This window comes from Schistocerca serialis, chromosome 2, assembly GCF_023864345.2.
Source record: "Schistocerca serialis cubense isolate TAMUIC-IGC-003099 chromosome 2, iqSchSeri2.2, whole genome shotgun sequence".
NCBI classification, from domain to species: Eukaryota; Metazoa; Arthropoda; class Insecta; order Orthoptera; family Acrididae; genus Schistocerca; species Schistocerca serialis.
In genome coordinates, this window is record NC_064639.1 from 332,509,010 (window position 1) to 332,521,682 (window position 12,673).

A 12,673-nucleotide genomic window follows, 5' to 3' on the forward strand; every position below is an offset into this window, starting at 1 on the left:
TTGAACCTACAAAGTACATGGTACACATGATACTGGAGCATTGTCTTCTCAGACTGCAATGAGGTAACCAGCAGTGTCAGTGTGAGGAAAGGAAGGAAGGAAAAAACAATGATGATGCCTCATCGTCATCTAGATCACTAGGAAAGGGCTTTAATGCACTCTGTGAGAAAATTGATTATTTGACTGTAATATCATACTAAGCGAACGGTAGATATATAGCACGTTGTTGTTAGTTTATTACCGAGAGAGGTGGTGTAATGGTTAAGACACAAAACATATCTTTGAGAGAAGGGGTTAAAGTCTCCGTACGACCATCCAGATTGAATTTACTATAAGACCGCCAAAAACTTCAAATAAATGAGAAGGAAAGAAATCCGAAGAAGCTCCAACACACTTCTCGCAGAAACATATCCAACTAGGCATTTGCTGTATTTCCTACAAGCTTCCTTCCTTTACAATATATCATTAACAATCCATTCTGTTACAAACAGCGAATGCTCCCATTAGAAATTGCTAAGCCCGTAAAGTTTAGCAATTAATGTCATACCCGCCCTCAATCACAGTTTTGAATACGATCACCCTCATCATATGTTGCTATGTAATGAAGAAGCCTTGAGGTCAGAAAGCATAAATGCGTAGATGTGTCTCTCAACATTGACCACCATGTCATTTTTTTCTTCAGTCGACACAAATAAACTAGCGGCTTGCATCCAAACAGTTTGGTACGCTTTAGTCAGACACGCATCGAACCCTTATGTGTTTCGACTATTTGGCATACAAAACGCCTAGCAACTCAGCATGTTGGCAGGTCTGCAGAAAATAGCTGTGTTTGGCAGTTACACAGTGGTATTAAATGAAAACTTAAATGTTTGTCTATGTCACAATTAATTCATATTACATTATGAAGATTCGTCAAGCGGTTACAATTTTCTGCGGCCACCAGTAGTCTGTGTAACTACGTAGTACTTCAGACGAGTCAATAACAGACGATATCTGAGAGCAAAGAAATGGAATCAATAAAAAGACACTTAGCTTCTGATGTTACTGTTAGTGTTATCTATGGATAAGTTTGAGGCTACTGAACCTAAAAATTTTGTGTAGCTTCTCTGTAAGATGCGCCGACGTGTAGCTGCTATGTATTCCGAGGAAATATGTCTAATCATCTAGAGAAGAGCCACTGAGGTGAGGGGCTATAATGAAGGCGCAGCCCCTGGGAAATCAAACAGATGCCGCGGGCTGGGACTCTCGATGGCCGTGACTGCCTCGGCACGCTATTACCCTCTTCGGAAATTAGGGCATAGTTGCGTCATAACACAAAAGACACTATGTTGCACATCGAGTTGTAGATCGTTGGTTGTGACACTGTCGATTCTAATGCACTGCATGATCATCGATAATATGAAGTGGAGGTAAGCTGCTGAAGGGTGGGGAAGGAGGTGAAGACGTTAGTTTTTTTATTCTACAGTCCTGATTTGTTTCCATTTACAGTGGATGAATGTTGATATCTAAGAGATACAAGTTATATCGCTACAATATCTTTCTATTCCAGTATGATATGCAGTAACGTAAAATTTACTGCAGTGAAAACACTAGCACTTCGTTCATACTTTCATCCACACTTCACATGCCGTGCATCGCATTAAGTTGCCAGAGGTGTTCGAGGTACACGAATATAACAGATATATCTCATGTTACATAATGGGCCAACATCGCTATTCGTTAGCATGATAGATTCGTAAGGATAAACTTTTAAAAATTCATTCTGTATTTGTAAGTTAACAGTATACATGAACGAGATATTTAAAGGTTATCGAAACTTAGTTCTCGTATTTATCCGCCCCGATTAAGTGAAAAGTGTAAACGTCTTGTGTGTGTGTGTGTGTGTGTGTGTGTGTGTGTGTGTGTGTGTGCTTGTGTGCGTGTGTGATTTGACTTTATGGGCGCTCAACGGCGAGGTTATCAGCGCCATGGTGCATGATGCATTTTAGAAGGAACTAATGTGAGTAAAATAGCTAAAATTACTATACACAGTAAGGATGAAACCTAAAAAACGACACTCATGCACTCACTCGCATCTTGTGCATTGTGTATTCTACCGCGGACCTAGCAACAACGGAGAGACTTCTTCCCGCCATAGCCCTCAGTATTTTACAACCCAACAACAGACCACAGCAGTCCATCCACCCCACTGCCGCCCCACACCGAACCCAGGGTTATTATGCGGTTCGGCCCCCAGTGGACCCCCCCCCCCCCCCTTCCTCCCCGGAACGTCTCATACCAAACGAGTGTAGCCCCAAATCAAATGTCTGCGTGGTAGAGTAATTATGGTGACACGTACGTGCAGACAGTGTTTGCGTAGCAATCGCCGATATAGTGTAACTGAGGCGGAATATGGGGAACCAGCCCGCATTCGCCGAGGCAGATGGAAAACCGCCTAAAACCATCCACGGGCCAGCTGGCACACCCGACCTCGACATTAATCCGTTGGGCGGATTCGTGCCGGGGACCTGCACGCCTTCTCGCTCGGGAAGCAGGGCGTTAGACCGCGCAGCTAGCCGGGCTGGCCACTCCCACCTTACTCGCACTGATTCACACAGCACTCTATTCACACGACTGAAACATAAAGTTTTTGTATGTCCATCCTTGTGCCACGAGGTCTGGAGGACAACGGCCGTCACTATTGTAAGAAAATGAAACGCCTATAACCGTCCTTACGTTGCAATATATTGTGTAGCTACCAGTTTCGGCGCTTCAGTGCATCATCTCCAGACCATAGTTGACGCGGAAGGGGATATCACCATCAATATATACTATGCATCAGTGGCCAACGACTGGTGTACGCAGACTATCTGTAACTGTGATGTTGTCTCTCCAACTATCAAGTGTCAGCTCAAACATAACATCTTCTTGAAAGTTGGTAGTACTAGTTTGTAGAAGGGGACAACCAAAAGCAAATAGGGTTGGTCAATTACAGAATTTGTATTTTACAGGGAACTTAAAGGATTTATTGTGGCCACCGCATTCTAATTCACTGATGAATTTATTAGTATAAACAACTGATATGTGTTTGTGTGTTACCAGTAAAATAAACTAATTCGAATATTAGTACAATCTGACTTCTGTATAAATTCAGTGCAGTAATGCAGTCATTGTAAATAAGTGTTGTAAAATGATCCTCTATTCAGTGTTTATTACCTCATAACTGAAAATTTGTTCAAAATTTTTCTGAATCGTTCCACATCCATGACGATCATTCATTCAACTTGGGATCTGTGGAAAGTACATTAGTATACTCGTATTTGTTTCTATTGTCAATATTTATTGTGAATTCTTGTTCTTCTGATAGGTTCTACATCCTGGAGGCTCTCCTCGCTATAGATCAATTGAAACGAAACGTACATCTGACGAAATTTAAACAGACAATATAAATAATTGCATCACCTTCAGAATAGTGTCAATCAGCCGTACCGCATTTGTCCCAGAGTTTCACTCATTCATGCAAACAGATTTTAAAGTAGCCTGAAGTTAGGCTGTGTAGCGTCTGCTGTGATTTTTGTTTCAGTTTTTCTAGCCCCAAAAACGCTTCCCCTTGGATTTTGTAGAACAGAAAAAAGTCACAGAGGGCCAGATCCGTTGTGTAGTATTCAGTGGGTAGGATGACAGCAAAACTGTTGTCATTTAGTTTATACCAAAAAACTATCACCTCTGTGAACTAGAAGCGGGCAATAGACCGCGTCGCTCGAACTGTAAACATAACTGCCACTGCTAAGAGTATCCTACGAGTTCCACATCGCTGGCAACGGGTTATACACGATGCTGGTGACTACTTTGAAGGTCAGTAAAACTTTAAAACACGTATCTATTTTGTACGAGTTGTTAATAAATAGTTGCCACTATTAAAGTTCCAACCCTCGCATATGGCTGCTCTTGATCGCTTTGTGTGTACCTATTCGAATTAGGAGGAGGTCGAACAAGAAACATATGGATAGCACCTGATGGTTGTCTTAGCAATGATGTTCAATCAAGGGCCGGCTGACTTTTTCCTTATACTGCAGCATGGACTCTTATATGTGATCAACTGACAAGAGCTTAGCTGTGAAATAACACCCCGACGCTCCCTGGTGAATTTCAGTTAAAGCAGACGTCACTCTGTCTCTACATGTCCACATGTCAGGATGTATAGATGGCGTGCCAAAACGTCCGAATATTTTCAATCTCAGATAAACGCTTTAAGAGTGCGGCGAATTCCCAGCACGTTCTTGTCGGGACTCTGCACTTCCCATGGAATAGCAGTGTATGATCTGATGCTCTTCTACGCCAAAATCCAAAGTGCATATTTCGGCAGTTTCTCAAATAGTAATCTGCACGCAATCCATATGTATATGTCTTTGCTCTGACGATGTTTTGTCATGTGGAACAAAGAGGCTCCGTGCTCAGCACGGGACAGGGAATAAGGTGGCGAACTGTTCCGTACACTGGACTCTGGGAGAAATAAGGTTCACTTCATATGACTAGTGCCACAGGTCCGTCCTTCTCCCATTGAAGCAGTGCTCCTTCTTTAAAGACTTTATATAAAATGTCAGCCTTCTCAGCTTCACGGCAGACTAGATTATTTTGTAACGGACCTATATTCAAAATTTATTTTAACCAGTCTACAGATCAACAGATGTCTTTCAATGATCATGTTCAAAATCGGCACTCACCTACATTTCGCCGGCCGCGGTGGTCTCGCGGTTCTAGGCGCGCAGTCCGGAACCGTGTGATTGCTACGGTCGCAGGTTCGAATCCTGCCTCGGGCATGGATGTGTGTGATGTCCTTAGGTTAGTTAGGTTTAAGTAGTTCTAAGTTATAGGGGACTGATGACCACAGCTGTTAAGTCCCATAGTGCTCAGAGCCATTTGAACCATTTTTTTCCCCTACATTTCCATATACGTCTATGCACTGGAAGGTGGAGAATATAGCGGATACCATTGTAATTTCCCATATTTTCCCTTCCGTTTGAGCAAGACGAATGGTAAGAACGACTATCAATAAACTTCCATGCGGGTTCGAGTTTCTCTCGTTTTCCCATCACGGTTGTTTCACGGAATGTACGTGAAAGAAATTAATGTGTTTCTTACCTCTTCTTGATACGTATCCTCAATGGGTGACGATAAAACTTTACAAATAATTAGAAACTTCAGTAATTAATGAGTGGTCAGTTTTACATGTTACCCTATATGTGGCACTGTGATTGGAAATAATACATCTTGATGTCAATGCTGGAAAAATAAATAACATTTTTCAATTGGGATTGCCGAGGTGATTTTCTTGCAAGTAGCCTAAAATTTTTATTATCAAGTAAAAGCCATTCTCCAATCATTTTTCTGTTATACACTCGTGAATGAAGAACATATTGTGTTCTATTCCTACTATTTCTGATACGTGTTTTTACCCTACTCAGAAAGAAAATTTCATGCGTGGAATAATTTGTTTGTTAGTGAGACTTTAGACGAGTAAGATTTGATGAATTGATTAGAAAGTCAGTTACGTTTTATACATGCAAGATTAAAAATCGGCAGGTAAGTTAATGGAATATGCTAACTCGTTTTTGTAATAATGTGACTCTTTCAGCGTCACCAGCTTCTTGCAAGTACGTACCTTGCATTAGGGGTTTCGGCGAAACCACTGGGGACTTCTGCCTTCGGCACTTCTGCCTGAGGAATTTCTGCTTTAGGCAAGTCCATTGGTAACCTAGAAAACAAAATAAGCAAATTGCACGTATTTTATTACGGTATTGCTTACTTCATTAATTCTAGTACAAGGTGGAAAGTTATAGCTTCGTTTTAAATACGTAATATTGACTTTTAACGAATGAACATTATTGAATCGTTTCTCAACTTGTATCTGTGCGTGAAATATTGATTTTGTAGTAAAAGTACGAGAACGTCTTTTCTTGGAATGTTCGTTGGCATTAAATATATATTTAATCATTTTGAATTAGCGTCAGTATTTCAGTCCATATTCTTCAACAACCTCTTATTCTTATAATTAAATGTTTCCCTGAGTCATTTAAGTCTCTTTTCATTATCTACGATAATGATCGAAGCAAACGAAATGAACCCGGGAATTCTGGCTTGCTACACAAAAATGCTAACCTTCACACCACCGCAGTACGATGGGCAACTATTCTGCACGAAATACCTATGCTGAGTGCCCTACCCAACACAAACTTCAATTCATTTTTCCCTTACATATTGTCACTACTGCCAGGGCCCTCCGATATTTGCAAACACCCCAGCATTGGACGTAATGGGACGTCCTTGTAACATTGGTGATCTTATAGATCTTATAATTAATTGCGCACGAAATATTATTTTGATGCCCTTGCAAGTCACTCTGAGATCGCAACATTGTACCAGTGAATGGAGGGGTTACTAGGTAAGAGAAACGTAATACATCACGGTGTGGTTTACTGTTAAAATTCCGAGAGCACGCGTTCGTAGAAGATTCACTCAATGTATTTCTTCCTCCTGCGTATACCTCGCGAGAAAACCACGAAGTCAAAACAAAACAGATTCGAGCTACGATAAAATAAAACAGATTCCAGCTGCCAAAATGTGAACTGCTTTCTCTTGTATAGGTGAGACCATACCGCCAAGTGTGGTATGACAAGAGCGACTCTGTAGAGCAGATGAAAAGTATCAAAAGCTAATTTTTTTCCGTAGTATGGGACAATAGCCGACACGATGTAGTTCTTTGACAATTTCCTACTACCTTTTAGGTGGTAAGTAGATAGGTCCCTCATCTGTGCATCAGAAACACAACACACAAACTGTTAAATGATACTAAAGAACGAAACATAATCTGCAAAAATGGTTCAAATGGCTCTGAGCACTATGGGACTCAACTGCTGAGGTCATTAGTCCCCTAGAACTTAGAACTAGTTAAACCTAACTAACCTAAGGACATCACAAATATCCATGCCCGAGGCAGGATTCGAACCTGCGACCGTAGCAGCCTTGCGGTTCCAGACTGCAGCGCCTTTAACCGCACGGCCACTTCGGCCGGCCCATAATTTGCAGACTGATAGCGTGCACAACATTACTCTCCTCAAATTAAGGCTGTGCGAGTCAGGAAGGTCATCTGGTCACAAAAAATAAAGCCATATCCAGGAGGGTAAAGACTCATCATGCGCGATTCCTACAGTAACAGCACAACGACGGGAAGGAAACAACATCAAACACAATCTGGACTGCACCTCAATTTGTTGCACAGACTGAAAACTAACTGCAGATGTAGAAAAGTGTAAAGTAATGCATTCTACTAAATTTATCAATTTAGTAGCCTTTTACAGCTCACTAAAATGTAAATGTAAATGCCGTGTGGCTAGGGCCTCCCGTCGGGTAGACCGTTCGCTTGGTGCAAGTCTTTCGAGTTGACGCCACTTCGGCGACTTGCGTGTTGATGGGGATGAAATGATGATGATAAGGACAACACAACACGCAGTCCTTGAGCGGAGAAAATTTCCGACCCAAACGGGAATCGAACGCGGGCCGTTAGGTAAGACATTCCGTCGCGCCGACCACTCAGGTACCATGTGCAGACACAGCTCACTCATGAATGACAGTTGTTGTCAGTGATCTCATAAAAATACCCGAAAGTTAAAATGGGCGTGCAGTAGAACTATCATACAGATTAAGCAAATGGAAAGTTTCTGTTAACAGATGGAATGCTGCTTATTTTCAGTTTCTCTGCGACAGGCAATTGTTTCTACAACACATGCGAAACCATTATGTACAACATGAGAGCTCACGAGTGTGTTTGATTTTTGGGTGAATGAAATACTGCGAAAATTTTATTTGGTAGACTCTTGACATAGATCGTACAACATCTCATGAAGTCCTACATAGAACGAGTCAGACACTGCAGTAGTAAAGGCAGCAGGTTCGCCTTCAGAGCGACCGAGATTCATAACCCCTTCCGGCAGACCAGACGTAGACTTTTCCTGTTTCCGTCAAATGTAGTTATGAAATGCTGTATGTGCTGACGGTAATAGATGACTAAGGCAGACACATGTATGGTGATGGCCCGAAGTACTTTAAAAAGTACTTGAAAAATACTTGAAAAATGTAAGAACTTATTTGCGGACGATATGTATGGATGTTCTGCAGCACCCCGTAGACAGTGAACATAAGAAACCTGAAAATGAAGGTAGCCTAACAACATGGTTTGCTTTTGTATCTAGCTGCAGTCCCTGAGTCAAATGGTTTTCTTTTTTTAGAGAAGTAATTATTCTTATGGCATTATGTAGACAGTAGTTCCTCGTGCACATTATCCACTATGGAATGAGAAACTACTGGAATACAAAATGGAAAAACGCAACATTTTCCTCCTAACTTACTGTAGTTTGCAGAGCACAGATGTACGTAGTTGTAGAAAGCTACATAGTTCCGTCCTGTATTATCCTGAAGTTCGGCCACGAACCGGTGCCATCATTTTAATGTCAAGATTTATTATTGGCAGGTATGTTAGTGGAAGATGCCAGCTTATGTGAACTTCGCAGCCACCCTTTCTTTACACGATCCTTCACGAAAAGTCTTGCTACACCTAAAATTGCCACACGGTTATTTAATTCCACCAGTTCTGCTTATGCATTTTCCTTGATTTATTCAAAGTTTTGGTCTCTCGTATTTGTTCCGGCAACAGAATGCAATTTTCAACACGTGATACTTTGACTTTCAATCAATAATAACGGGCATATGAACCCTCAGGGCTATATCGCTTACAAGCAGAAACGGAACAAAGTCAGTCACGCCGCAATACATGCTAAACTGCGGCATACCTATGCGTTAATCGACAGCAGACACATACCATCTGGTCTATGGAAAACCCTGCGTAGTCCAAATCGAAGTAAATTAGAAGCTGCACCCGATGCCGTTGTTCCATTGGAGGAACTAACACGGTACTTCACGTTACCTTCAGCCAAAGTTGAACGGCAAACGAAACAGAGACTTATTGTTTACTTCATGGGGTTAATGACGGTAGCCGCGAAAAATTCTAAGCATGTTATTGGTAATACTGTCAAAAAATCCATCATGCGTATCAGATCAGCATGTAATGGACACGATGTAATTACAGTGCAAATGATTGACCACTATTACCCACAATAAAAGACATCTTCAACCACTCTTTGACCACAAATGTTTTCCTGAGGCCCGGAAACAGGGCCTTACGAGCCACTACCGAAAAAGTACGTTTTCACAGCTCCATCTGATTTGGATTCTTCCGGCGCTGTCCAAGGCCTTAGGATATAATATAGTCCACATACGCAAGCCAACTATTTAACTACAAACAACGTACTAGACGAATATCAATCAGGTTTCCGCAAACATATCAGCACATCTGCTTTAATAAAAGTAACAGACGACATGAAGCTTGCTATGGATAGAGAAAAGGCGACTATCATTTACTTCTTTGGCTTTAGCAAAGTCTTTCACACTAACTTTGTTAAACTTAGCAGCCTAAATTTATCTCCGAGTGCAGTGCAATGGTTTCGCTCTCACATCTGACTACTCGCTAACAACGCGTCATGCCCGCCACGATACTGTTACAACCCATGCAGGCTGTAGCAAGCGTCCCCAACAGTTTGCTAAAAGATCCTATACTCTTTTTTATTGTACGTCAATGAAGTGTTTTCAGATCTGTCGTGCTGTAAATACTACATGTATGCTGACGACCTCTAGTTATAACTTAGTACAAAACCAACAAACTTGAAGACAGCTGTGAGCAGAATCAAAATAGGCTCATAATACAGCGTTAAAGCAAAATCCATTAAACATTCAAACAGCCCTGACTTGTCATTCTAGACTCATTAGCCCGAAATTTCGGAAATCTCTGCCACGTTTAATTCTAAATGGGACAAATATACATTTCTCTCCATCAGCTAAGAACCTGGAAGTAACAGATGAAATGCTAACCTGGGCAGAGCAAATAGCTGCAGCATCAAAGAAAGCATCAGCATCTCTCCATACTCTACAAAATATAAAAGGCCCTTCCCATTTTACCTATAAAAGAAAGTTGTATAAACGCTTGTACTTCCAACTGTTGGTTACAACTATTTTCTCGTCCTAGGTCTTTCCCAGGATAGCTCACTGGGCCTAGAACTGGTCACGAACACCTGCTTTAAATATCTCTGTGACGTCTGGTGTTTTTGATCGTTTTATGCACTGTCATCCTGGCGACGTGTGGACAAGCACAGATATTTCCGTGTATTCTGTTCGCTCTACCGCGTTATCAACGTACACTGTCCCTCATATCTCTCTCGAACTTAACGTCGTTGTCTGAAGAGCACAGCGGAAACATTCGTTTCAATGTCAGAAAATTCCTCTTTGCCCTGTTCCACTATTCAACCGCTTTCTCGAAGTGATTTTCAGTAGCAGAAACCCGACACTAGAATGACCTCAATCATTATAGCAGAGGTTAATGACATATTTAATAAAGCAGCAATATATATCCGTTTTTTGTGGCAGTTCGCGCTCGTTACCACGTTACAACTAAGTACTCTTCTTTCCAACTAGAGCTTTCTCATTTTCCAACATTCCTAGCTAGTGCCCTCTACCTAAATTTGTCTTCCTTAGAACTCGGTACCTCACAAAATATCACTTTCGTACATCTATAAATCCATTTTCTCTCTGTTATTTCACGATCCAGCCAAATTAATGTGACCATCTTCAAACCCTGAATAATCACCTTTTGCAGCACAAATGTGCAGGAAGAGACCCAGTGAGGTTCTGGAAGCTACCAACATGGATGTGAAACCATGCAGACTACAGTGTTGTGGCCAGCTGCTCTAGGTTTCACAGTTGAGGATCCATGGCGTGAACAAGTCGATCAAGGTGGTCCCACAGATTCTCGACTTTGTTGAATCTGGCGAGTCTGCTGGCGGGGGGAATACGGTAAATTCATCCTGGTGCTCTTCGAACCACGAGGGACATTGCGAGCTCTTGAAATGTTGCGCTGTCCTGCTGGTAAATGCCACTGTGCCGAGGATAAAAGAACTACATGTAGGGGTGGATATGGTCCCCAAGGATAGATGCATAATTGCCTTCCAGAATGATCACCCAAGGAATCCCACAAAAACGTTCGCCAGACTATAACACTCGCTCCTCCGTGCTGGACCCTTTCGACGGGTGATGCAAGGTGTTTGCTTTCAGATGTTTCACGCCGATTGACGATAAAACGTTATTCATCTGAAAAGGTAACCTGTCGCCACTCTTGGACGTCCAGTTGCAGTAATGGCGTGCCAATTCCAGCCTACATCGCCGATGAACAACAAGCAACATGGCTGCAGGAACCAGGTGCCTTCTGCGGAGACCCATACGCAGCTACGTTCTTTGAGCAGTCGTTGAGGAGACACTGTTGGTTGGCCCTCGGTTCATCTGGGCGGTCTGTTGTTTAACGGTCGGGCGGCTATTCGCCCGTACCCATCCCCGCAACCCTTTTTCGCCCATGTCATCTATGGCCTGTGGTGCACCACAGTTGCTTCAGCACCGGTTTTAGATAGCATCATTTTGCCATGTGTGGTATAACTTAACCACGGTGACACGCGAGCAGTTTTCAGACTTAGCCGTTTCGGAAATGCTTCCACCTTTGGCCCGAAAGCCAATGATCACGTCCTTTTGGATGTCAGATACATGACTCCGTTTCCGCATTATGACAACGACTGCACTGTTTTCCGCATCACTCGGTCACGCTTTATATACCCTCCACCGCTAGCACTGCCACCTGCTGTCTGTGAGCGGTTACTGCATTTTGACGTCGAACATAGGTAGGGGTCACATAAATGTGACTGGACCGTGTGTCATTGTCATTATTATTATTATTATTATTATTACCAGCAGTAACATCAGCATCTGTAGTGGTAGTAGCAGTAGTAGTACCGATAGTAATAACTTTATTACTTCTTAGTCTGTACCATTATTAACCTTGTCATTAGACACATTAAAATAACTTTTAATTTTAAACTTTGTTTCAGCATCCACAATCTTTTGTGAGTAAGTACCTTTTATTAGGAGTTTCGGCGTAGCCATTGAGAAGTTCTGCCTTCGGCACTTCCACTTGAGGCGCTTCTGTCTGAGGCATTTCCGCTCTGGGCAGATCCATTGGTAACCTGGAAAACAAATGAAATCAGTTGCACACAGGAATTGTATGGTTGCTGGTTGAAAGGTTATTTATTCATTCGCTCTTGTATAACTTCGTTATCCCTTCTTTACCAGCGGTAACTGAGCGAGAGAGATGGAAAACCAAAGCAGAAACATGATACACCCTTCAGCAAAACAGAATAATAAAAAAAAAAAAAACGGACAAGTGCGAGTAGGACTCGCACTCCGAGGTTTCCCCACAAACTTAATTATGTATATAGATTGTTCATATATAGGTTTTGACGAGTTTGCGAGTATCAAAATATGTTACATATAAATGGTCGTATCTTCTGATTGCACTGACTGAGAAGCTTAATTTTTTTACATTGCCAATAGACTGTAGAATATAGCATTTGAGATAAATATAATCTTGACATCTACCAGTTTTTGAGAAGAAAAGGGTCTTAACTGACGGACTAGCAGATAGACAAAGGGACAACAAAGTGATCCTGTAAGAGTTATCTCTTTTTTTTGTTCTACTGCCGTACGG

At 41.9% G+C, this 12,673-nt stretch overlaps 1 protein-coding gene across 1 annotated transcript in view; it reads right to left on the reverse strand.

The window, feature by feature from the left end:
* The window catches only part of LOC126457141 (NADP-dependent malic enzyme-like), a 389,633-nt gene that overhangs the window by 189,620 nt on the left and 187,340 nt on the right, over nt 1-12,673 (reverse strand). Inside the window, exons 3-4 of the mRNA XM_050093209.1 lie at nt 12,045-12,152; nt 5,642-5,734 (exon numbers count right to left, since the gene is read on the reverse strand). Coding sequence (XP_049949166.1) covers nt 5,642-5,734; nt 12,045-12,152 — 201 coding nt within the window. The remainder of the gene's footprint in view (nt 1-5,641; nt 5,735-12,044; nt 12,153-12,673) is intronic.